This window comes from Eucyclogobius newberryi, unplaced genomic scaffold, assembly GCF_026437365.1.
Source record: "Eucyclogobius newberryi isolate DKJ021-1_F unplaced genomic scaffold, fEucNew1.0.hap1 SCAF_12, whole genome shotgun sequence".
In the NCBI taxonomy this organism is placed as follows: domain Eukaryota; kingdom Metazoa; phylum Chordata; class Actinopteri; order Gobiiformes; family Gobiidae; genus Eucyclogobius; species Eucyclogobius newberryi.
In genome coordinates, this window is record NW_027315746.1 from 32,444,248 (window position 1) to 32,471,536 (window position 27,289).

The 27,289-nt window shown below is 44.5% G+C and overlaps 1 protein-coding gene across 3 annotated transcripts in view; it reads right to left on the reverse strand.

Annotated features, from left to right (window-relative positions):
• Window positions 1-4,753: 4,753 nt before the first annotated feature.
• The window catches only part of smg7 (SMG7 nonsense mediated mRNA decay factor), a 27,971-nt gene continuing 5,435 nt past the window's right edge, over window positions 4,754-27,289 (reverse strand). The window contains exons 5-22 of one of the 3 annotated variants that reach the window (XM_072441916.1): window positions 26,724-26,895; window positions 26,557-26,628; window positions 26,214-26,364; window positions 26,001-26,136; window positions 24,101-24,257; window positions 23,501-23,660; window positions 23,204-23,274; window positions 21,027-21,183; window positions 20,270-20,657; window positions 18,762-18,906; window positions 17,326-17,627; window positions 16,002-16,286; window positions 13,859-14,008; window positions 13,432-13,500; window positions 13,153-13,297; window positions 12,900-13,070; window positions 11,902-12,032; window positions 4,754-7,381 (exon numbers count right to left, since the gene is read on the reverse strand). In XM_072441916.1, the coding sequence (XP_072298017.1) occupies window positions 7,265-7,381; window positions 11,902-12,032; window positions 12,900-13,070; window positions 13,153-13,297; window positions 13,432-13,500; window positions 13,859-14,008; window positions 16,002-16,286; window positions 17,326-17,627; window positions 18,762-18,906; window positions 20,270-20,657; window positions 21,027-21,183; window positions 23,204-23,274; window positions 23,501-23,660; window positions 24,101-24,257; window positions 26,001-26,136; window positions 26,214-26,364; window positions 26,557-26,628; window positions 26,724-26,895 (2,979 nt within the window). In that variant the 3' untranslated portion in view covers window positions 4,754-7,264. Of the gene's footprint in view, window positions 7,382-11,901; window positions 12,033-12,899; window positions 13,071-13,152; window positions 13,298-13,431; window positions 13,501-13,858; window positions 14,009-16,001; window positions 16,287-17,325; window positions 17,628-18,761; window positions 18,907-20,269; window positions 20,676-21,026; window positions 21,184-23,203; window positions 23,275-23,500; window positions 23,661-24,100; window positions 24,258-26,000; window positions 26,137-26,213; window positions 26,365-26,556; window positions 26,629-26,723; window positions 26,896-27,289 lie in introns of all 3 variants that reach the window. The other 2 variants (XM_072441915.1, XM_072441917.1) reach the window with 2 other exon arrangements.

Sequence of the window (27,289 nt, forward strand, 5' to 3'; positions counted from 1 at the left end):
AAATTAGCACACCTCTAAAAATCGTGCCTCTCTACATTCTGGCCATTTCCTTTTTCTAAAATTAAAAAAATTGGCACGTCAGCGCCCCCAAATGTACCAAAAATGCATTGAGAGATGGGAAATGACCCAAAAAAAATCTGATCGTAGAATCATGAAATTTGGCGCAGAGGTAGATGGTGACAAGAGAAGTAAAAAATATTACTGCGGCAACGCCGTCCGCCCAACCAAATGTCGGCCATATTGCTTCAAAAATGGCTAAACATGACTTCGGAGTTTTTCCAAACGTCGTACTTTTACGAACTCCTCCCAGGGCGTTGGCCCTAAAAAGCTGAAATTTGTTGAAAATGCTACTGAGGAGTGGGACATCAAAAGTTATCCAAATTACATTGACCCTGTCACGGTCTCTCTGTCGCCCCTGGCAAGTACAGTGAACTAGCCCACTGTAGCAAGAATTTCAGAAATCTCCCAAATTTAACATTTCTGCCGTTTGCGCAGATAAAGTCCGAATTGCGTCAAATTAGAATCAGTCGTTAAACTCTTTGCCCTAAACCAACTTGAAGTGAAATAAATTAATTTGGAGCCACAGCGCCCCCTACAGATTTTATATGGAGGTTAAATGTTTAGTTTTGCGAAATTATATGAAATTTGACACTCAACTCAATTTTAGAATCCCCATCAAAAAAGTTAATGTCATGTCATAATTGTTATGGCGTTGCCGTAACGATGACCGAAACCTTCCATGTTATTCCAATGGGGAAATCGCCAGAACATGTTTACACTTTAGACTTTCACAAACTCCTCTTAGGGCGTCAGCCCTATTAACCTGAAATTTGGTGAGACTCATCTTCAGGGGTGGACCATCAAAAGTTATCCACATTTTTATTCAAAGAGTCACGGTGTCTGTGCGGCAAAGCTGCACATTTTGCCAAGAATTCAAAATAAAATAGCTTTTTGATGGTAAAACAAAGGGGAGAAGATGTGACAGCATCACAGATTCAGCAGTAGGCGTAATAAAAGGACAATTGGGGCACGTTAGCGCCCCCTCCTCTTGCGGCGGGGCGGCGGCGTAGCGAGGGCCGATCATTGCCGCTTGCGGCTATATTTATTTTTATTATTTGTATAATTATTATGACTACACTATTATCATTATTACTACTATTATCATTACTATTATTATTATTATTATAATTTGTACTATTACTACTATTATTATTATCATTATTAATATTATTATTTTGATTAGATATACTTAACATGCGTATGGTTTATGTGATTTTCTAATTTTGACTTTTTGGAAGAATTGTTTGACACTGTATGTTTACTATGTTTGAGTTATATTTTCATTGACATAACAGTCACTTAAAGTAAAAGTAAAAGTGTTCCTGTGACAAAAGCTTCATGTGGACAATATTGTATCATCTGAACATTTGTTTCCTGCGTTTGTCTCATTTTTTATGTTTCTTTAAAAAAGCCAGATTTTGTGCCTTATTTCATCTTTTGCACTTCCAATTACATTAACTTCAAATCATATATTAGATGTTGCGTCCACAGTTACTCTTGAGTAATAGTTTCCCAAATATGTGAGTAATATTCTTTTAGCTCTTCTCACTTCTGAGAGTTTTACATCAGTTTACGAAGAAAAGCTGAACGATGCGTTGCAGTGGCGAAGACTTGACACTAGGGGGACTCAGAGTTCATCCAAGTGTTTAAACATGAATTCAACACTAAAGGTCAAACAATAACTTCTGTAGGGTACATTAGAGGAGTTTTGGTCAGGAATACTGGTTGCTAGGTAACAGTAATAGGATTTTGTGATGTCTTGAGTTACAATCAGAAAGTAAACCAAAAACAAAACCTTAATGCACTTATTTGTATTGGATTTTGGACATCCTAGACACTTCATGCTTTCTTCTTTGTATGAGGGCCGTTCTGTGGCTGCTCTTCCCACTGTGATTATTATGGTAATGGAATTCACAAAAACATGTTATAATTCCATCTATCCATCTTCTGCCGCTTTATCCGGGGCCGGGTCGCGGGGGCAGCAGTCTGAGCAGGGACTCCCAGACTTCCTTCTCCCCAGACACTTCCTCTAACTCCTCCGGGGGGATCCCGAGGCGTTCCCAGGCCAGCCGAGAGACATAGTCTCTCCAGCGTGTCCTGGGTCTTCCCCGGGGCCTCTTCCCGTGGGACATGCCTGAAACACCTCCTGAGGGAGGCGCCCAGGAGGCATCCGAAACAGATGCCCGAGCCACCTCAGCTGGCTCCTCTCGACGTGGAGGAGCAGCGGCTCTACTCCGAGCTCCCCCCGTGTGGCCGAGCTCCTCACCTTATCTCTAAGGGAGCGCCCAGCCACACGGCGGAGGAAACTCATTTCGACCGCTTGTATCCGCGATCTTGTTCTTTCGGTCACTACCCAAAGCTCATGACCATAGGTGAGGGTAGGAACGCAGACCGACCGGTAAATAGAGAGCTTTGCCTTTCGGCTCAGCTCCCTCTTCACCACAACGGTCCGATGCAGCGACTGCATCACTGCAGCCGCTGCACCGATCCGCCTGTCGATCTCACGCTCCATCCTTCCCTCACTCGTGAACAAGACCCCAAGATACTTGAACTCCTCCACTTGGGGCAAGGACACCCCACCCACCTGAAGAGGGCAAGCCACCTTTTTCCGGTCGAGAACCATGGCCTCGGATTTGGAGGTGCTGATTCTCATCCCAGCCGCTTCACACTCGGCTGCAAACCGTCCCAGTGCATGTTGCAGGTCCGGGTTTGATGGAGCCATCAGGACAACATTGTCTGCAAACAGCAGAGATGAGATCCTGTGGTCCCCAAACCCTACGAGCCCTGACTGCGCCTAGAAATTCTGTCCATAAAAATTATGAACAGAACCGGTGACAAAGGGCAGCCCTGGCGGAGTCCAACATGCACTGGGAACAGGTCTGACTTACTGCCGGCAATGCGAACACAGCTCCTGCTCCGGTCATACAGGGACCGGACAGCCCTGAGCAAAGGGCCCCGGACCCCGTACTCCCGGAGCACCCCCCAAAGGACACCCCGAGGGACACGGTCGAAAGCCTTCTCCAGATCCACAAAGCACATGTGGACTGGTTGGGCAAACTCCCATGAGCCCTCGAGCACCCGATGGAGGGTATAGAGCTGGTCCAGTGTTCCACGACCGGGACGAAAACCACTCTGCTCCTCCTGAATCCGAGGTTCGACTATCGGTCGGATTTTCCTCTCCAGTACCTTGGAATAGACCTTACCCGGGAGGCTGAGGAGTGTGATCCCTCTGTAGTTGGAACACACCCTCCGGTCCCCCTTCTTGAACAGAGGGACCACCACCCCGGTCTGCCAGTCCAGAGGCACGGTCCCCGAACGCCACGCGATGTTGCAGAGACGTGTCAACCAAGACAGTCCTACAACATCCAGATACTTTAGGTACTCAGGGCGGATCCCATCCACCCCCGGAGCCCTGCCACCGAGGAGTTTGCGAACAACCTCAGTGACTTCAGCTTGGGTGATGGATGAGCCAGCCACCGAGTCCCCGGTCTCTACTTCCTCTTCGGAAGACGTGACTGAGGGATTAAGGAGATCCTCAAAGTATTCCTTCCACCGTCCGACGACATCCCCAGTCGAGGTCAGCAGGTCTCCACCCGCACCGTAAACGGTGTTGGTGAGACACTGCTTCCCCCTCCTGAGGCGCCGGACGGTTTGCCAGAATTTCTTTGGTGCCGACCGATAGTCCTCCTCCATGGCCTCCCCGAACTCCTCCCAGGCCCGGGTTTTTGCCTCTGCGACAGCACGGGCCGCGGCTCGCTTGGCCTGCCGATACCCGTCGATGACCTCCGGAGACCTACAAGCTAGAGTGGCCTGATAGGCCTCCTTCTTCAGTCTGACGGCATCCCTTACTTCCGGTGTCCACCACCGGGTTCGGGGGTTGCCGCCACGACAGGCACCGGAGACCTTGCGACCACAGCTCCGAGCAGCCGGATAATGTTATAATTGATTATGTTAAATACAATGACAAAGAGAAAAGGCCTTTTTCATCAATGTATTGTATATACAATACATTTGTTATCCATAAATGTAAATTTGCAATTCAAAAAACAACATTTGTTTCTTTCTTTAAAGAGTTTCAATTATATATAGGGACAATTTCCAAATCAGTCAATCTAAAAACCATAAACATTGATGAGAGTATGAGTGTTCGTGCTACCTCGCTGTCGTGACATACCGTTTCAGTTTCTGTAGACGTTATTTTATATCTTTTTGTATTTATGAGTTGTTCTGTATTCATTCATAACCAGTGATAATTCTGTAATGAAAAAACACTGGCCTTTCACACCAGCAGCTCCACAGCAGAGCGCCCCCTGCTGGCTTTACACTGAAACAGATCTGGTTTAGACCGCTGAGGCCTGGGGCACGAGGACTTCAGCCAGTGGTTTCTTCTTCTTTTACTTAAACCTTGTTACCTACTTACTTTATATTCACATAACCAAAAAACAATAAACTAATTGAAAGATTTGGCTTTTTCCATCCATTATCAGGAAAACCAATACATTTCCTCTCTGTTCTTACGTCGATAATCTACAAGGAGGGTTTTGACATCCTGCTGGTGGATGCACTGTTACAGAAGTGTTTCATAGACCTCTGAATGTAAAGATATTTTAATAAATGAATGGGTGTAAATGGTGGTCAAAATGGTACAAGAATGTAAACCGTAAACAGAAATTGAAATAAAACGTCTTTGCCGTAGAATCAGGACAGATTTTATTCAAGGCTGAGGCGACAGAAACGAAACACAAAACACATTAGAACAAAGTGCCCCCCCCGTCTGCAACAGGGCAGACACGTACCTCCAGCGTCTCCATTAGAGCCGGTCCAAAAGAGCATTAGATCCAAACACAAAGAGTACAGTGAAGAGCACAAGCACAAAGATGGTCTGCGGTCATTCAATTGAAATAGTACAAACGGCAGACTTAAGATGCTCGGTAAATACACAAGGACACTATACAAATGGGCGCGGCTCTCCCGACGCTGCCGAGATGGAGTCGCCGGCTTGCTAAATATTACAGAAAATATAGAATGACAACAGGTTGCGTTCACGGTGTTCTAGAATCTGAATTTGAAACCGGCACAGATCCAAATGACTCAGGGATTTTTAAAGACGTAAAGGGATCGGATGCACATATTCTCCACATCGTTTTCGTGCCTTTTTCAACCGTCTTCGAACGCCTCAGAATGTCCACACTTTATGCTGACCGGAGACGTTGTGTCAGTTTTTGTTCAAACATCCGCAATCCGACAGTTAAAAAATCCTACCAGAGAATTCGGACCTGCGCTCCATCCGAGAGCATTTCCACGTGAACGCAACCGAGCGAGGCCGCGCACTGATCCTCGTTTTCGCTCGGATCGTGCCCTCGACGTTCCGACTCGGTGGCAGAACTTTGAGCCGCACGGCTGACAAAATGTCCCTTTGCTCATATTTGTCAGTGGAATTTTGTCTCACTCAAATTAACTTCATACAATAAAGCCTCTGTTGTTGCTACGACTGTGCAGAGCTTGGTTAGCTCGATTGCTAACGGCCAGGGGGAGATAAAGGACACTTCAACTCTCTCAACAATTTAGTTCCTCGACACACAGATGCACAAACACGTTATTTAAGGAGCGAAAGGAGAGAAAGTGAATCGGTTCAACTCTGTCCCTAAGTCTGTGTCGGTGAGAAATGTGACGTCGTTTCTTTTCTGCTCTTCACTTGACTTTATTCTTTTAGCCGTCAGCGGTCGACACAACATTACGCAGAGTTGTAGATTTTTAGATTTGCCTCTAGACCGTCGCAGCTCGTAGATGCGTTTTGAGCTCCTACAAGACAAGATTTCATGACTCTCATACAATTTCACCACTGGCTGCTAAAATGTTGAACGTTGTGATGTCATCTGCATAACCTACGCACGATCTTCCACTCGACCTTCTATCGCGTCCCGTTTCCGGAGGACCAAGTGCTAAGAAAGCGTACGGGGGAAGCTATGCAGACACGTCATCTCTATAAATCTAGTGTGAGCGGCAAAGCAATAACTCGAAGCTTATTGCTGTTTAAGAATGTTTAGACACTTGGGGCTGGTTTCTGTACTGTTTACATGACCTCACCCTTTCAACACCAGTTTAAATCCACTTAAAGATCCTAAAGGTCAGAGTCCGTTTAGTAAGGGTTACATAGGTTTAAACGCGTGTAGATTTGAATATACATGGCGATCATTCTTCTGAGCTTTCTTGTGAATATACAAAACAAATTATCCTCCAGGTTTGTCTTCACCTGCTGACGCTCCGGTGTGCGTCTTCATTGGACTGGAGCATTGTCTTGTTTGTGACCTTCCAGATCAGACACACGGACCGTCGCTCAGGCCCACTGCTGCTGGTTCTTCTGGTCTTCGCCGGTCTGCGCATGCTACATTCTCGTCTCACGTGAGCTGGCGTCGCCGTGTCGACCTGTACGCAAACTGAAGCATTTCAAAACTAGATTTGTTCCCCCCCCCCCCCCCCCCCCCCCCCCAACTATTTTACAAAAAAACGACTAGATTTCTGCTGTCCCAGTCTGCGCAGGAGTCCTTTTAGAGCCAAAAATCTGTTCAGAATAAAATTGTACCGTTGGATTTTTCCATAAAAATGTCTGATATTGTGGAACCCACATTTGAACAATACGATTCTTTCCATCCGTCTTATGCCAGGAGATGCAGTTGAGGTTAGCTAGCCTCATTAGCCTTCTTTGTGGGTCCACTCTCAGCTTGAACGTTCTCCTCATTCAGTTCCTACGTCTTAATCTGCTAAGATGGAAGAAGCCTTTAGTTTTTTTCTGCTTTACTGCTCGAGTCCATTCTCAATGCTACGAGAACTTAATAGTTTGATACAAGAAGAGAAAAAACTTGGCTAAAAGTATTATACAATCTTAATGTGGTATTATACCCATAACCCTCTTTATGTTGCCTTATTTTGGAATATCAGTCCAAAATTTTCTAAGGTAACTTGCAGAAATTCCTTCCAGCATGTTTAAAAATCCTCCACTCTTCCAACTATGGAGCAGCCGCCTGTGAACCCAGGACGGGCCACTCCTCCTGGGACGATTCTTAGGGACTGTCTCCTCCCTTTCAATTGGCCTTGAGCTGGTTCTCGTCTGAAGCCAGCCTGGTGTGGTTGGATGCCCACAGAGTGCTCCCTCCTGTGGACATGACAGTGATAAGCCTGTGCCTCGGCTGTGGGCTGCGGGCGCTCAGTGCGGAGGGTTCATGGTGCCGCGAGTGCGCTGCTGCTTCTGCTTCTGCTGCTGAAGGAGGAGCTGCTCCAGAGCTGAGGGCCCGGAATGCATCAGGGAGCTGGACCAGAACGACTGAGGGCACACAGGGAAGCACATGGTCAGAGCTAGCACACAGAGGTCAGAGCTAGAACACAGAGGTCAGAATTGGCTCTAATATGGCGGCCCAAATCAGTGAGAGACTGATCCACCCTCGATGTGTGAAGGAAAGGTTCCGTAGGTCTTTCCTTCCTGCTGCTGTCAGACTTTATAACAAAAACTGTTAGTACTGAACACTCGCAATACTGACCTAACCCAATACTGATGTGCAATTCTGTCATATGTGCAATTACTGTGCAATTACTGTGAAATTCATGTGCAATCTATGTGCTGTCGTGACACATATTCATGTGCAATTACTGTCGTGATCACATGCAATGGTATTTATTTATTTATTTGTCTATGGGAGTTTTTATTTGTAGGAGATCTTCTACTGAAAGTGTTTTTCTATAAGTGATCTGTTCTTCTGTATCTACCTCTGTATCTACCTGCGTTGCACCAATGAAATTTCCCCATGTGGGACAATAAAGGAATATCTTAATATCTTATCTTAAATCCCCATCTTAAAAGACAATAATGAGATGGCGGCCCTCGATACGCTTCAGACCCTGGGTTAGGGACAAGAGAGTGGATTTGGACCCAAGAGAGAAAATGATTGGCTGAGCTGTATCAGCGGGACCGGTCTCGGTCGCCGCCATGTTGGAATTCTGACTTTGAAGTTTGAAGAGAGGGCAGAAGACAGAGAGGAAAGGACAGAGGAGACAGAGAGAAGATGACCGACAGTGATAACAGTAGTGTGGAAGTATAGTAGTGTGGTAGTGTGGAAGTATAGTAGTGTGGTAAGTAGTGTGGTAGTATAGTAGTGTGGTAGTGTGGTAGTATATAGTGTGGTAGTGTGGTAGTATATAGTGTGGAAGTGTGGTAGTGTGGTAGTATAGTAGTGTGATAGTATATAGTGTGGTAGTATATAGTGTGGTAGTGTGGTAGTATAGTAGTGTGGTAGTATAGTAGTGTGATAGTATATAGTGTGGTAGTATATAGTGTGGTAGTGTGGTAGTGTGGTAGTATAGTAGTGTGATAGTATATAGTGTGGTAGTATATAGTGTGGTAGTATATAGTGTGGTAGTGTGGTAGTGTGGTAGTGTATTAGTGTGGTAGTGTGGAAGTGTGGTAGTGTATTAGTGTGGTAGTGTGGTAGTATAGTAGTGTGATAGTATATAGTGTGGTAGTATATAGTGTGGTAGTATATAGTGTGGTAGTATATAGTGTGGTAGTATATAGTGTGGTAGTGTGGTAGTGTGGTAGTATAGTAGTGTGATAGTATATAGTGTGGTAGTATATAGTGTGGTAGTGTGGTAGTGTGGTAGTATAGTAGTGTGATAGTATATAGTGTGGTAGTATATAGTGTGGTAGTATATAGTGTGGTAGTGTGGTAGTGTGGTAGTGTATTAGTGTGGTAGTGTGGAAGTGTGGTAGTGTATTAGTGTGGTAGTGTGGTAGTATAGTAGTGTGATAGTATATAGTGTGGTAGTATATAGTGTGGTAGTATATAGTGTGGTAGTATATAGTGTGGTAGTATATAGTGTGGTAGTGTGGTAGTGTGGTAGTATATAGTGTGGTAGTGTGGAAGTGTGGTAGTGTATTAGTGTGGTAGTGTGGTAGTATAGTAGTGTGATAGTATATAGTGTGGTAGTATATAGTGTGGTAGTGTGGAAGTGTGGTAGTGTATTAGTGTGGTAGTATATAGTGTGGTAGTGTGGTAGTGTGGTAGTGTGGTAGTGTATTAGTGTGGTAGTGTGGAAGTGTGGTAGTGTATTAGTGTGATAGTGTGGTAGTATAGTAGTGTGATAGTATATAGTGTGGTAGTATATAGTGTGGTAGTGTGGAAGTGTGGTAGTGTATTAGTGTGGTAGTGTGGTAGTATAGTAGTGTGATAGTATATAGTGTGGTAGTATATAGTGTGGTAGTGTGGAAGTGTGGTAGTGTATTAGTGTGGTAGTGTGGTAGTATAGTAGTGTGATAGTATATAGTGTGGTAGTATATAGTGTGGTAGTGTGGAAGTGTGGTAGTGTATTAGTGTGGTAGTGTGGTAGTATAGTAGTGTGATAGTATATAGTGTGGTAGTATATAGTGTGGTAGTGTGGAAGTGTGGTAGTGTATTAGTGTGGTAGTGTGGTAGTATAGTAGTGTGATAGCGTGGTATATATATCGTGTTCTATTTAAAGTTATCAACTCTGCTCTGAATGCACCACAGACTGTTGGAGTTGAGGCATCCCCGGCTGTGTGTAAAGACTTTCTCAACTTCTTCATTGATAAAGTCACCTCTACCAGAGCACTTATTTTACCCTCCTGCCATTGACCCTTCAATGTATGTCCCCTGCTCTGCTGGTCTGGACACGTTTAGGCCAGTGACCCTGCCCTTTGTGCAGGAGATTGTTGATCATTTGAAGCCCTCAGGTTCCCCAGGTGACACTGTCCCGCCCCGACTTTTTAAGGAGGCTTTTCAGACTGTTGGCCCATCTTTTATCACAGTTATTAACAGCAGTCTGACTTCTGGAGTGGTTCCTGTTAATTTTAAACATGCCGTTGTGCAACCCTTGTTAAAAAAAACCCGGGCTGGATCCTACTGTTTTGGCAAATTTCAGGCCTATTTCTAAACTGCCCTTCCTTTCTAAAATCTTGGAAAAAAATGGTCTATTCCCAGCTCATGGATTTTTTAAATGAACAAAATATTCTTGAGATTTTCCAATCTGGTTTAAAACCTTGCACAGCACCGAATCTGCGCTTTTAAGAGTTTTTAATGACATCTTTTTAGCTACTGACTCTGGTCACTGTGTTGTCCTTGTACTTTTAGATTTGACTGCAGCATTTGATACAGTGGACCATGAAATCCTGATCGCTCGCTTGGAGCAGTAGGTGGGCATCAGTGGCACTGCATTAGAATGGTTTAGGTCCTGTCACATCGAACATTCTGTGTCAGCCTGGCTGACTCTGTGTCCTCCACGGCTCCCCTCTCTTATGGGGTCCCGCAGGGCTCTGTGCTTGGCCCTCTTTTATTTTCTCTCTATCTACTCCCACTTGGCTCAATCCTCAGGAAACATGGCATCTCTTTTCATTGCTATGCAGATGACAGTCAGATCTATGTCCCCCTTAACAAATCTGACTCCTATAGTGTTATGCCATTGCTAGAGTGCCTAAAAGACATTAAAGCCTGGATGTCTCTGAACTTTTTAAACTTTAATGGAAAAAAGACTGAAGTCATGGTCTTTAGTGGGACTTCTGTGACCCCCATGGTTGACCTGGGTCCTCTAGTCCAGTATCAAAAAACCATCATGAGCAATCTGGGGGTGAGAGTGGACCCAGACCTTAAACTGGACAGCCAGATAAAAGCTGTGGTGAAGTCAAGCTTCTTCCAGTTGAGGCAGCTGGCAAAAATAAAACCAGTCCTTCAGAGACAACATTTTGAAACCGTAATCCACGCCTTTGTCACCACTCGGCTGGATTACTGCAATGCTCTCTACATGGGGGTTAGTGGGTCCTCAATTGCTTGTCTCCAACTGGTCCAAAATGCTGCTGCCCGTCTTTTAACTGGAACAAGAAAATATGAGCACATTTCGCCTATTTTAGCTTCACTCCACTGGCTGCCCGTTCATTTTAGAATTCATTTTAAAACTCTTTTATTTACTTTTAAAGCCTTAAATGGTCTTGCCCCTCCTTACCTCTCCGAGCTGCTACACCCCTACACTCCCAGCCGTTCCCTCAGGTCAGCTGACCAGCTACTCCTGGCAGTGCCATGGGCTAAAGCTCAGAGGTGAACGAGCCTTTGCAGTGGCAGCTCCAAAACTGTGGAACAAACTGCCACTCCTCATAAGAAAAGCCTCCTCACTGCCTCTTTTTAAATCGCTTCTTAAAACCATCTGTTTTCTCTGGCTTTTAACTCCATGTAGTGTGTTGATTGTATGTTTTATATGTGTTGGGAGGGCAGCACCATTTTTATTTATTTTATTTTGTTTATTTTTATTCCATTGATTTTAGTGTGTTTGTTTGATTCAATTTTCTATTTGATTTTGTTTTTATATCTTATTTTATTACTTTTATCCTATTTTTTTACCTTGCTGTGAAGCACTTTGGAACCTCTGGTTGTATAAATCGTGCTATATAAATAAAGTGGATTGGATTGGATTGGATAGTGTGGTAGTATAGTAGTGTGGTAGTATAGTAGTGTGGTAGTATAGTAGTGTGGTAGTGTGGTAGTATAGTAGTGTGGTAGTATAGTAGTGTGGTAGTATAGTAGTGTGGTAGTGTGGTAGTATAGTAGTGTGGTAGTGTGGTAGTATGATAGTGTGGTAGTATAATAGTGTGATAGTATAATAGTGTGGTAGTATAATAGTGTGGTAGTATAATAGTGTGGTAGTATAATAGTGTGGTAGTATAATAGTGTGGTAGTATAGTAGTGTGGTAGTATAGTAGTGTGGTAGTATAGTAGTGTGGTAGTATAGTAGTGTGGTATTATAGTAGTGTGGTAGTGTGGTAGTATAATAGTGTGGTAGTGGTACCTTGAGGCTGTCTGGCAGCACAGTGGACTCCTCCATGGGAGACTCCTGATTGGGCCAGCTGCTCTGAGGCCAGCTGGACTCAGAGGATGGGGCGGTGGGCAGGTAGTCCAGTCCAAAACCACTGCCAGGACCTGTAATGAGATACAGGAAGTCCGTCTTTACAAGGACCTGTGATAAAAGAAAGAGCGCTTCCTTTGCTTCCTTCTTGCTTTCATTAGAGTTATTGATTATAAAAAACAAATCAAATTTACCAATGTTATAATGGTTAATAATCTTATTCCCAAAGGCCTGTGCGTAGCTCTGTACTTTCATTAATAGGATTCATAGAGCCCTAGTTACAGTCATAACCTTTGTTATCTGGTGGTTGCCAAATACCGTGCCGATCTCTGAATACTATTATAGTTTTGAATACCGGTGGTTGTAGGGATGCACCATTGCCTCTTTTTCCCAACCGATGCGGGTACTTCCTTTTCAGTACTTGCCAAGAACCAACACCAAGAACAAATAACGGCCTTCATTTTAATACAGAGGGTTTACACCGACATGTTTAATACAGTGATAAATCTCACTCAATTCAAGTTTTTTTTATCATTGAACATCCTTAGGAGTTGGGTTGGCCTAAATGTAATTATTAGTAGAAGTAACTTTACCATTTAGGCTAGTACTTTGTCTCTTCAGGTTATGTGAACTTTAAGCATAACAGTTTTCTTACTTTTACCACTATGACCTATATGGTCATGTAATATATATATTTAAAGCGTACATCCTGGACTATTCAGTCACTAGAGTTGTTTTTTTAATTGCAATAAGTCAAAATGCCAGGACAAGAAAATAACTACCAGCACCACTTGGCCACACTTAGTCCCAAATGTTCCCATAGTCCACACTGTGAACCCCAAATAAGACGCGGCGCAGTTAAGTGGCCCCTGGTGTCGAGCAGATACTGGAATCCGTGCGTCCCTAACTTGTATGGCTTAAGTTTAAGTTGAATAAGGAACCTTTTTTGTCGGTCTTCCAGCAATCCACCAGGCGGCGCTCTCTGCTGTCAAAGGGGCCAATGGGTCCGAAGTTGGAGAAGGGCTGTGTATTGTGGTTGTGGCTGGGGGGAGAGGAGGGAAGGCTGCTGGGGTTGGAGGAGTGAGGGGACTGGCTGGCTGGGGTGGAGTGGTCTGCCGGTCACACAAAACACAGTGAGATTTTTCAGTTAAGGCGAGGTCTTCTGTGGCGTTTGTAGTGCATTATGGGACTTACCAGAGCTGGCAGGCAGAGACGGTGACCAGGGCGTTTCAAACAGGGAATAAAGGGAAGGTTCCTGGGGCATCAGCGGAGCTTCAGGTTTGGAGCTGGGAGGTAGGTTTTTCCCACACGACTGGCTGAACATGCTGTTTTGGTTAAGCTGTGGAGAAGAGACGATCAGAAGTGGTCATTATAGTGCACAACCCGTTTCCTGGGCTCACATATAGGATTATAGCAAATATTCAGGTCTCTTTCCTATAATGTGAGTATTATGATAATGCTCCATGCTCAGACCTGCATGGGGAAGCCCTGCAGCAGAGAAGGCGGAGGGTTCATGCTCTCCACTCCAGGCTCCATCCGGCTCTAATAAGTGCAGAAGATTAATCATATATATTAGAAAACATCACCTATTTAAAACATTTAACTTCTACAAGAGCTGCACAGCAATATTCAGCAGACAGATGTATCATTAGTCCCACTGGTGCTTTTCAGATTCTAGAATATGATGTTTACTATCAGATCAAACGGTGCTGCTCAGATATAAGACCTGGTGTCAATAATAGTAGTTTGTTAGAAATACTTTAAACCTTAAGGTTAATTTTCACAATAATTGGATCACAAATTGACCTTGTCAGTCATTTCATTGTTCAACCAAGCCTCTCTTTATAGCAGACCAGGCCGAGTACCATTGCTGGTGAAAAACAGACAGAGAGCTACATACGAAAAGGGTTGATCCAGGAGCAGAGCTGAGAGGAGATGCCAAGGCCTGGAAAAGTGACGGTGCTTTGGGAAAGACCAAGCCCTCGTCCTCCCCAAACTCTGCCAGAGTCTTTAACAAGTCCGGAGGCAGCAGAGGAGACGACTTGGGGTCCTAACCCAGGACAAAGAGGGGAAGCCAGGGGGAAACAAGGGGCACAGAGAGAAAGCAAGAGGGAGAAAAGAAAAGCAACAGAGTTGGAAAAGCAGTCAAGAGCTCAGAAGCAATAGTATAAAGAGCCTATTCAAATAGTGGCGGAGACAGGTCAAAGCTCATTGGCTGACGTGACAAAATGCAAACGTTTTCATTCTGAACCCAAAAGATGTGAAAGTGAAACTGACAATGTGAAACGGTCCTTTCTTAGCACAAATACTATGCTAATAATACTACGCTACAGAACTTCAAGTATGTGTGATTGACCTGATTTATTATTTTATAACTTAAGTATCAATTCAATTATGAAATAGCAGTAGTTGTTTTGGAGAATACAAAATATTATTAGATATACCGTCTATAATAAATGCATTTTTAAAAGGCCGCCAAAAGAGCAGATGAAGTGATGTCATATATATGATATGCATTTTTCTGGTCAACGTTTATAATCGACTTCACTTTTTGAGTACTGTACTTTTCGCACTATAAACCTTTCATTTCCTCAAAAACCGTCCGTGCGCTTTATAATCCAGCGCGCTTAATATATGAATGTCTTCTGGTTGTGCTTAACGTCCTCGAAGCGATTTTGTGTGGTACACGTTGTATAAAGAAGACTCGGGACACGAGAGACTTAGGTCTAGAAGCACGTTTACGGTACTCATTAACCGGAGGTCCCAACAACGTACGCAAAGCATTCTGGGAACAGTAGTCTACCGCGATTAAGGACCCCAAGATGGCTTCTGCCAAGAGATACGCTTACGACGCAGACTTTAAACTCTGGGCTAAAGTATCAGTCCCAACTGTGGTCCGAGCTTTCACGAAGGCCGGAATCATCACTGAACTGACCCGGATAATGAGGAGATGGATCCGGGATGTACGGCATCCGGCCCAACGGTTAAACTCGGACTGAAGATGAAGAATTTGTGTGGACGAGGAATGAACTGAAAAAGTATTGTGTTGTATTTGACGTGTTATAACGTCAACATATAACTGGACAAGTCTGAGAGTCGTTGTAAATACGCTCATTAACGTTTGAAAACTGTTGATCTGAAGGAGTTGAAGGCGTTTAATAAAGATCAACTGACTGACTTATCTGTCTGTGCACTTTATAGTCCGGTGCGCTTTATATATGAACAATGATCCAAAATAGACCATTTATTGACATTGCGCTTCATAATCCTCTAAAAGTCTTTTCGTGCGGAAAACACGGTAATACTTATTTTTGTTCATTTTGGATAGATTGCTAAATATGAATGTCTGATGACTGGATCTATGATCAGCCATGATTTTCAGTATTTAATATTATTTTGTGCTGAAAGATGCAGAATTTTGTTAAGATATTTGCATAACACAAACAGACTAATTCTACCGTAGAATTGAGGATATGGATGTTTAAAAATGCCCCTCCACATTATGAGAACTATGAGCAGCACAAATGACAAAATGTGTTCCTTTGCTTTTTTGTGGGCATTATCTAACTGACCGTGCAGAGCTAGACTAGCTTGTTTGCTAACGGCAGGGGAAGATAAAGGACACTTCAACTCACCCCACACTCGGTCAGAGCTCATGGAGAACAGGTTAAAGGAACAAATGTGTGATGTGTTGGTGGTGTGGGAGGGGCCCAGGAAACCCGGCGACGCCCCCACCTGCAGTGTTGTTTTTGCTTTTCTACAGTGTGAGCTCTTTATTGGATTTTCTTTTTTATCTGAAAGGTACAAACTAAATATTTAGCTTGCAAGTTGTAAGACTTTTATATTTGTTAATGAACTGTAGCAGATCTTTCACATTTTAAATGTGTTTAACCTCTTACAGGAGACCCTCACAGCAAAAAAGAATGTCGTGATGTCCGCTGCACAACCTATTCTTAGCTGCTCTTTAACTCCATTTTAAAAAAAAGTGCTTGAAACCGTGCGAGGACCCATGCACACTGCTGCTGACTGATGAGAGGCGTCACCTGGAAGGGCAGTGCTCTTCCCGGGGGTCCCTCCTGCTCCCTCCTCAGGCGCTCCAGCATGGTCTGGTTGGAGTACTCCCACATTCGCTCTGGGGGCAGGCTCATGTTGGGGGGGAACTTCTTTTCCAACACAGGCATGGAGGGTTGTGGGTCGAACTGCTTCAGGCTGGGCTCCGGGGACATGAACAGGGACTGCTGCTGCTGCTGCTTCAGAGACAGAGGCATCTGGGGAAGTTTGGGGCCCGAGCCCTGGCCCCACAGAGGGGACGACTGCTCCTGTAGGAACTGGATCCACAGGGAAGAAGGATAGAATAAAGACATATGATGCACTAGCAACTTGCATCCATTTCTAAACCATGTTTCAACAGTGTTAGCTCATCATACACGTACTCCAGAGTTGTATTTTGATTGTTCTTTGCACGTTTGAGTAATCCAGGGCTCAGATTAAGGATTTTCTCTTGTATAGCAGCTGCTAAACAATCCATTAATTTTTTCAAATTTGTATAGCAATTTGATAAGTTGCATAGCAAAACACAAATATGACTAACCATCAATATTTTCCATTGATGTAACAAGATTATTACAGCAGCGGGACCTCGTTAAGTCAACACAGCGTCCTACGTTGTGTCATGCCGTTGTTGACAAGTGATCAGTACTTTTAGGCGCTTTGATTACACAATTGAACACGCATTTTTGTATCGTAAAAGCTGCGATAGAACAATACTTTTTTCTGACAAATGCATCGCATTTGAGAGAAATTGCATCGCATTTTGCGATGCCGCTTATTCTGAACCCTGTAATCCCACACATTTTGTTGACTGAAATTCCTCAATAAAGATTTCCACAGCCGCGCTGCAAGTGCCTGACACACAGGGAGCGGGCAGCACTGCAGCCATGGCTGCCGTTGCCATAGCTCAGTCGCTGCCTTTGCTCCCTGATCAAAACACACACATACATTTATAGTCTCAAAATGTCGATATAGTCAATATTGCGATATAATCCTTAATGTTAAGGAGCCCTTAAAGCGGTTATGGTTATACTTCCTGGTTGAGCATGAGCAGCAGATGTGACATAGAAGTCATTCCACGACTGTTACTTAGCATCCATACTAATTATAGTTTGACAAATAATACTACCTCATTTCTCACTGTGGCCCTCAGAGGCAACTGTTGATGTGATTTTGGGCCTTACAAAAATAAATTTATTTGATTTGATTCGACTACCTGATAACAGCTGTCATATGTATGTTTTAAGTTTGCGAATGATAATAAAGGAGTTGCAGTTGGGTGAAGATGGCGTGCAGTGGTGTGATGATGAGCCCTACCTGCTGTAACCCCAGATGAGGAGGACTCTTGCCCAGTGTGACCTGCTGCTGAGGCGGCTGCTGCAGAGTCTGTTGCTGGCTCATGGACGGGGGTCCGGGGGGCTGGCTCTGTCCCACTGAGGCCGGAGAGCCTTGAGGAGGAGATCGCTGCTGAGTATAGGGAGGGTGGGAGGATTTATTAGGTTGAGGGGGACCCTGGGACAGGAAGTGGCTGGGGACAGACACAGGCCCAGGGGAAAAGAAGCCCTGTAGGCCGTGGAATGGAACAGGAGGAGTCAGCATGTAGGCGGAGGTAGGGAAACCTGCAGGGACACATGGTGATATTAGTACAGGATAAAGTGGGACTTTCAATGCAACATACCAACAATGAACATCTCATAGATGGGACTGGGACTCCTAGAACCAAAGTTACGCTAAATAAATGCAGTTACATTCTTGCATATCTCTGCCGCTCTTTTCATCGGTCCTTTCAGGGAGGGCATGCGGCTCTCTGGCTCTCCTGTGCTCTGCAACTCGCTCTGCTCATCAGCCACTCACTTTGTTTGTATGTATGATAGTCCTAGGGCTGGCCATATGGACACAAATGTATACCTCTATATCATTTCTCAATTGATGATATTTATCTTTTTATACAGATTTTTTCCAAGGCACTTTAATAGAAATGTAATTCGACATAAAAGAGGCTCGTTTTAGTGACGCCTCTCCCTGAATAAAACTAAATCTAACATAAAAAAATAAATGTGATGCATCACACATAGTTCCAGTCACGTATTATAAACTAATAGAGCAGAGTCATCATTTACCTACTGGACTGTATATCAACAAATAAGTCCAACTGATAAACTTCTCATCTCATTTGTACTTTGTCACTTTTCTCTTTAACTGTGGCATGTGCATTTGTGTGACAAGGCCATTTGGTAAGAGCAGGTGGAAAGTGAAAAATAGCACTTTAACAGCAGCACATGCAGATTAGCTCTGTGTTAGCACCCATGGTTAGCAGTGCGCCTGATACTAATAATGCTACTTGAGAAACTTTGAATAAGAAAAATTACAACCACAAGCCCAGGTCCCCTGCAGGACAGTGTGGAGTTAGTTTAGGTCCGTTTCTGAGAACATTTAATATAAAGATGTGTAACGCAAAGCTGTCGGGACACAAAGCTGTCGGGACACAAAGTGGAAACGGGAAAAACAATTTTGAAATAAACTAACGCAGCACTGAGCTAATAAGTTCAGTTTTTGATGACTGAGTCCATCCTGAAGCCACCATTAGAGCTGCCCTTGACAGATTTATTTTTAATCTACTCTGGCTGGTACTTGGAAAGGCAAACACACTGGAGTGTGATATTTTACAAGCTCTGATTTGACCTGCTCTCGGTGTGCAAAAAGAACACATTTCAGAGACAATGGGAACAGGGATAAGTCTAGCAGAAACGCACCGGTGCAGCTGGGCAGTGGAGGGAAGGCCCCCTGGTGGTGGATGGACACAAACTGAGACGAGGAGCCTGTGGTCTGTGGCGGGGTCACTGGGCTCTTCTTCACCTCAGACACAGGAGTCTTCCTCATCTCTGTTTGCACTTTCACCTGAAACAGAAAAATGGATGGAGATTAGATCAACGTCACAAAGCACAAGTCAGTAGCTTCACTATTTCACTAATGAAGCTGTGAGCGTGGCGCTTACTTTGGGCACGTTTGACTACAGTTGCATTATTACCACCGTAAGAGACAACATCACGAGGCTAGTAGAGTAATCCTTGCTAATTTGCCAACTCGTACTTCAATTCTGATTACATTACTTTCTAAATATAGTCTTTCTACTTCCACAAACTCCTTCCAAAAAAATGTTTATCCTTTTTTGTATTTGTAGAAAAAAAACACTCAAATGACCAGCAGTTAGGCTTTTAGATAGAGGGCCGTCTTCCTGTATTTTGGACGGGGTATTTTAAAATGTGGACGGGCATTTTCGCGTGCAGCGCACCGCGCTGCTCAAAAGATTATGAAAAGCTAATATGTTCACACCCCGCTACTTAGGAGCGGCATATTGCTGCGTATTTTCCGGCGCTTTTACAAAATAAAGCGGCACTTTTAACGCCGAGCACCGTCTGACGTGATTTACGGCGCTAGTTTAGCGTTAAAAGCGCCGCTTTAGTTTGTAAAAGCGTCGGAAAATACGCAGCAATACGCCGCTCCTAAGTGGCGGAGTGTGATCATATTGGCTTTCCGCGAGCGCAAATCTTTTTAAGTACTTTTTATCAGTCCGGAGAATGCCGAAGCTACTCATTTTTTCGCCTAGTCGGCCCCCGCACCCCCAGACAAAATTATTTGGACAGGGTGTTTTCATATCCTATCTAAAAGCCTGATATGTGTACAGTCTTTAGAAAACTATGTTTATCACTACTTTTTACTGAAAGTAAAAATGTATGTTTAATGCTGCTGAGTTCATCTGCCATTTATGCTCCAGAACAAACACATTTTAAACATGTCCAGGACCATTTATAGTTGAGACGACTGAAATCTGAAGTTCTGACCTGCTGAACTAATCCAAGAATCCTAAGCATTTCTCAGGATGTTTGTAGAGGACTAAACTACAGTGTTAGCAGCTTTTACAAATAACACAATCCAATAGCCAATTCAAATTCAAAGATTCCTACTCTAACTACTCATGCATCTTCTACTCAAACACACTTTTATTCACTGGCATTTAACCCGGCATGAGAATTGTGTGGTCCTCTGGCTGTCTTATTATTTTAGATATTTTATGTGGTTTTCAATTAATTTTTATTCTGTTTGTACATATCAATTTATTTTTTATTGTATTTATTTTTTTAAATTTTTAACACATTACTTGTGCTTGTTTTGTACTCTGTGCAGCACTTTGGAGACTTTGTGTTGGTAAAATGTGCTTTACAAATAGAGTTGGAAAAAGTGCAAAGGTGCAGAACATTACCTGTTTGCTAGGGTCTAAAATCTTATCATGTAAGCTCTTCTTCATCTCGCTCTTCTTCCTGCCGTCCCACTTGGTGTCAATTTTGGTGGCTGCAGCGCTTCCTTTGAAGTCCCTCCGCTCCTTCATGGGCTCCTTCATGGGCTCCTTTTGAAGGCTGTGCGGGGCGTCTCGGCTGGGCTCTCGGGGTTTGAGGTTCTCTTTGAAAGACACGCTGGGGCCCTTGCTCACGGACATGGAGGACTTGGAGCCGCCCGAGTCGTTCTGGCTGGGCTCGCTGTTGGAGGACTCCTGGAGCACCTCTTTCTCCTGGGGCTCGTCAATGGGCAGCTCGGGGAGGTCGGTGAGGAAGGTCAGCAGGCCATCTTCGGACACACGGCACTGCATTAGCCTGGACGTGAGGAGAGGGCTTTAAACACAGCACTAGCACAGTCAATGTACACACACTTATCCACTTTTACAATAATTAAACCATTTTAAACATCTGAAAAACTAACACAAGACTATTTCTTTTTTTTAAATGATATAAAACACAGTATATTTTACGGATTATTAATTTGTATATGTCCAAAAAGTCTGGTATACTTTTATTTTGTCTTAAAGGTGGACTATGTCCTATGGACTATATAGGAAAAACAAAACTGGAAAATGTTGGAATGAGAGTGTGTGCAGTGATCAAAGACTAATGAAAATCCCTGAAGGCATTACATTATTTCTCTTCATGAAACTGGAGCTGAAGTTGTGTTAGTGTTGAGCTTACAGAGACTGTGTGTCTGCGATCCATTTGCCCAGGCAGACCAAGCGCTGGTGTCTGGTGCGCTGCGCCCCCTGGTGGCCTTTAGTGAAGTCCAGTGTGCGAAGAGCAGGTCTCAGAGCCAGGAAGCCTTGCAGCTCAAACTCTTCCGGCAGCGGCACCACTGTGAGCAAGAGCAGAACACTAAACACTCCACAGGACAGCTACACACCCCACAGGACAGCTACACACCCCACAGGACAGCTACACACTCCACAGGACAGCTACACACTCTGCACATCACTACAGTCACGACACACACTCCACAGGACAGCTACACACTCTGCACATCACTACGGTCACGACACAAACCCCACAGGACAGCTACACACTCTGCACATCACTACAGTCACGACACACACTCCACAGGACAGCTACACACTCTGCACATCACTACGGTCACGACACACACCCCACAGGACAGCTACACACTCTGCACATCACTACAGTCACGACACAAACCCCACAGGACAGCTACACACTCTGCACATCACTACAGTCACGACACACACTCCACAGGACAGCTACACACTCTGCACATCACTACGGTCACGACACACACTCCAAAGGACAGCTACACACTCTGCACATCACTACAGTCATGACACACACTCCACAGGACAGCTACACACTCTGCACATCACTACAGTCACGGCACACACTCCACAGGACAGCTACACACTCTGCACATCACTACAGTCACGGCACACACTCCACAGGACAGCTACACACTCTGCACATCACTACAGTCACGGCACACACTCCACAGGACAGCTACACACTCTGCACATCACTACAGTCATGACACACACTCCACAGGACAGCTACACACTCTGCACATCACTACAGTCACAGCACACACTCCACAGGACAGCTACACACTCTGCACATCACTACAGTCATGACACACACTCCACAGGACAGCTACACACTCTGCACATCACTACAGTCACAGCACACACTCCACAGGACAGCTACACACTCTGCACATCACTACAGTCATGACACACACTCCACAGGACAGCTACACACTCTGCACATCACTACAGTCACAGCACACACTCCACAGGACAGCTACACACTCTGCACATCACTACGGTCACGGCACACACTCCACAGGACAGCTACACACTCTGCACATCACTACAGTCATGACACACACTCCACAGGACAGCTACACACTCTGCACATCACTACAGTCACGGCACACACTCCACAGGACAGCTACACACTCTGCACATCACTACAGTCATGACACACACCCCACAGGACAGCTACACACTCTGCACATCACTACAGTCACAGCACACACTCCACAGGACAGCTACACACTCTGCACATCACTACAGTCATGACACACACTCCCCAGGACAGCTACACACTCTGCACATCACTACAGTCACGACACACACTCCACAGGACAGCTACACACTCTGCACATCACTACAGTCACAGCACACACTCCACAGGACAGCTACACACTCTGCACATCACTACAGTCACGGCACACACTCCACAGGACAGCTACACACTCTGCACATCACTACAGTCACGGCACACACTCCACAGGACAGCTACACACTCTGCACATCACTACGGTCACGACACACACCCCACAGGACAGCTACACACTCTGCACATCACTACAGTCACGGCACACACTCCACAGGACAGCTACACACTCTGCACATCACTACGGTCACGACACACACTCCACAGGACAGCTACACACTCTGCATGGTTTTAACAGCGGTTTAAAGGAATATCCATGAACCAGGACGCATATCATATCACGTTCTTTGTATTGGGATATGTATTGTATCGTGAGGTACTAGGCAATACCCAGCCCTTGTATATGCAGTTCATAATGTGTACATGTGGTCCTGCCTCTAAGGCAGGGGTGGGCAAAGACCCCAGTGTGGGTCCTATATATTTCAAATGAAGTTTAGTGTCAGGTGCAGAAGTGACAGTGGATGTAGACACTGAACAAGCTACATCGTCCATGAGTTTTGAGACGTGTGACAGTAGGACCGCTCTTTTCCTTGTCAATGTCGGTATTTTAGAACTGATGATGTCAACTTTATTTTTGGGGAGATTTAGTAAGTAGCCATTAAAATAGGCTCTTCTGTGGTTAAACAGCGTACCTGAGGAACAGGACACATCCTCTTCTTTAGGTTGAAAGCCGTTGAGCAAAGACACCAGCCAGGGCCAAACACTGCAACAGACAGAGAAGACTCTTACATGCTTCTCCAGAGCAACATTTGAAACACTGAGTCTTGTCTAAGATCAGAATCAGAATCAGAAAAGGTTTATTGCCAATGTCATTGAACACAGTTTGCAAACGTAGGAACTTGTTTCGGCGTTGAGGTGCAACATAAAACTATGAATAATAAAATAATGATTTAGATGTAGAGATGTTGTGTGCTGTGTGGTGCACTGACTGTTGGCGCTGGTGGAGCGCTGCCTCGAGGAAAACGCCAGGCCGCAGACGGAGCCAGTCCAGAGACACTTTGATGGCGGGCAGAGGACACTCTCCAAGCTGCTCCTCGCTCTCAGACTGGTTCAGGATGGCTCTGCTGCACATCACACCCAGGAAAGACACTGACAAGAACACACAAAACCACACACATTACAAGTTAAGCTCCAACTGGCCTGAGAACTACAAACATGGAACTGTACACTCAAATACAACTATTTTCTTTGTGTATCAAAGACAATCTTTGACGTGTTAATGGTATTGCATATGTGCAGTAACTGATTTTTACACTCTTAAGATTTAAAATCATTGAGCAATACATATAGACTGCAGCACTCACCTGCTGCATTCTGAGCATCCTAATTCACTACAATGACTTTATAAGTGCTTTTCACAACTTTCAGAGGCCAGAGCAGAGTTTTGCCATGGAACTGTTTTTACTTTATTATTCAATTTCAAAACAAATTGCTCTGTTGTTCTGTATTATATTTGGCATGTAACAGCATGTCAACATGATGGGCGTCGCTCCTCTCAGAGCAGACGATGGTAGTGACTGTGTCCTTACTGAAGAGGCTGAGCAGTTGTGTCCAGCTGGTCTGATGCTCTGTGTCCAGGTTCTGCTCTCCGTCACTCAACTCCTGGAGGTGATGAAGCTCAAACAGGTTGATCACAGTGAGGTGGACCAGCTGCTGAGAGTTGAAGGCTTTCTGTAGCATCAGCCTCTGAAAACAAGGCATTTGTAGAGCACAATTCATACACAAGGCAATTCAAAGTGCTTCAAACAGGAAAAAAATGCATTCAAATCACACAGATATGACAGAAATCACAAACAGTTATTATAATATAATATTTGCTATATAATATAATTATATATATTCTTATGCATATGCCTAATAAATAAATAAATAAATATATATATATATATATATTTATTTATTTATTAGGCTGGGCTAAACGGTCTGTTTGCCGTAACCCGACCGACCCGCTATGAAACTAGCAGATTGAAAAAAAATTAAAAATAATCAGCATTTTGTAGAAAAAACGTCAAAATCTTTTATTTTTCAATTATTTCGCAAACTCACCGACCGGTCTTTCCTGAACCACTGTGTCGAATATTTATATCACACTGGTAAACCTATCTTACATCCCATAGGACTGATAACGCACTGCGCATCGCATGTGCGACTTCATATTCAGTCCTCCACATGCGTCTGTAACAAAACGGATCGCGCGTAGGAGTTGTCACATTGCTTTGGACCAGTTGCTTTGCCTTTGTCGGTGCCACTGACATGTCCATAGTAATGTCACCCTCTGTCAGGGTGTGAAATTTGACTTACGCAAATGCATTCTGGGATTGAAAAACGCCCAGCAGCGTCATCACAACAAACATGGCGGCGCCCGTGTCCCCCGCATGTTCCCCCCGCTCGCCTTCGCTACCAAAATGAAGGATAGCGGCGTAAAAAGGTTGATTGAAATGTCTTTAAATCGTGAGATTTAGTCTCCTGATCGGGTTGATAGAGACATTTTCCGTCATTGACTGTTGAAGCCTGACCCCTGGTGGTCACTCCGACTCAAAAAATGGCAAAATTTGGATCTTTTTTTTTGCCTTCAAAATAAAAAGAATAAGAATTTGCCTACCGTCCGACCCACTTGAAAAATGTTGACTCGGGTTACAGCAAACAGACAATTTATTTGGGGCAGCCTTATATATATATAATATATTACACTAACACTCTCACGCACTCTCACGCTCACACACTCTCTCACACACTCTCACACACACTCTCACACACACTCTCTCACACTCTCTCACACTCACACACACACTCACACACACTCTCACACACTCTCTCACACACTCTCTCACACACTCACACACACACTCACACAAACTCTCACACACTCTCTCACACACACTCTCACACACTCTCACACACTCTCACACACTCTCACACACTCTCACACACTCTCACACACACACTCTCACACACACTCTCTCACACTCTCTCTCACACTCTCTCTCACACTCACGCACACACTCACACACACTCTCACACACTCTCTCACACACTCTCTCACACACTCACACACACACTCACACAAACTCTCACACACTCTCTCACACACTCTCTCACAAACTCTCACACACTCTCTCACACACTCTCTCACACACTCTCACACACTCTCACACACTCTCACACACTCTCACACACTCTCACACACTCTCTCACACTCTCTCACACTCTCTCACACACTCACACACACTCTCGCACACTCTCGCACACGCACGCACACGCACTCACACGCGCTCACACACTCACACACTCACACACTCACACACTCACACACTCACACACTCACACACTCACACACATAGTTGAATGCAACTCCAGGTTTTGATGAGGGAACAGTGTTATAACGTGGCTACTGTAATGTGGCTTAATTGAACTTGTGCATGTTCTAACCTGAAACTGTTCCTCCAGCCGATCCCTCAGTGCATCCAGCTTGTCCACACTTTTACTCAGATAAACGTGTCCATGGAATTTGATAAACGCTTTAATGAAATCTGACAGGCTCCATTTGGTCTTCACCTCTTCTCGGCTGCATACAAAGAAAAATGGTTAGCAAACATATGGGCTCAGCTTTTGGAAAAGACAAGAGTGTAAAATAGGCAGAACCTCTCCAGGGCCTTGGACAGAGCTTTCTGCAGGTTGGTGGAGGCGGCAGGGAAGGGGAACTTGACGGCGATGCTGCGGCAGTAGTAGAAGATGGTGGTAAGGTGGTCTCCTTTAGATGAGGCCAAAATAGCAAGCTGGTTGTAGGGCTGACCTGGAACACCACAGAAACACAAATAAAACAATGTTTTAAATGAGACGAGTCAAATATTTCACATGCTGAGGGAAAATAAAGTATGACTCAAATTCAAACTGTACTCCAACACTTTGTTTGTTGGTGTGGAAGCATTTTGTGTGTGGACTCTAGTGTTTCTTGGTGTGCAGTGTTGTGTTCACACAGACTCACCGTTAGATGGCACCAGCTGAGCAGCGTGTCTGTAGTAAGATTCTGCCTGGCTCGTCTGGTTGCGATAACGAGCTGAAAACAAAGCAGAGTTCTTACAACAAATGCTTTCTCAAACTCTGCAGCCTTACAGCTTGGATATAGTAGCAGTAGAGGGTGTGTTTCTGTACCGATGTCCCCCAGGTGGACGAGGCAGTGCTGGCAGATGTAGAAGCAGGAGCTGGACTGAGGAGTCACTATGGCGCTGCTGCTCTGACGGGAGCTGCTGAGGATGCCGAGCTGAGAGGAGCGCACGCGACACGGGAGGTCCACGTGGAACACTGTGCACAGCTCCTGCAGCATCTGCAGAACAAGCAGAACAGAACTTTGGGCCTCATTCATAAAGGTTTTCTAAGAGAATGTTTGGAACTTCCTTCCATTACAATGACAACAAGAGAATTCTGAAGTAGCCAGTCGTCAGTCTTCTTAATAAGAGCTGCCCCTTCAACAGCTACGAACACGTCACCCATTTACATACCATTTACACAAAAAATGTATGGATTGAATGAAGGTAAGACACGTGACACAGCGAGGGAAAGAGTCAGGTGGAGTGCTTCTACCACTGTTTTACAGCTTTAGCAGCTATTACAAGTGTCCAAAAACACATGAACACACAACTACTTATTGAAATACAAGGGCTTTTAGATGTTTCACATAAGTCGTAGTAAATAACTGGAACGGGAGACGGGAGCGCACA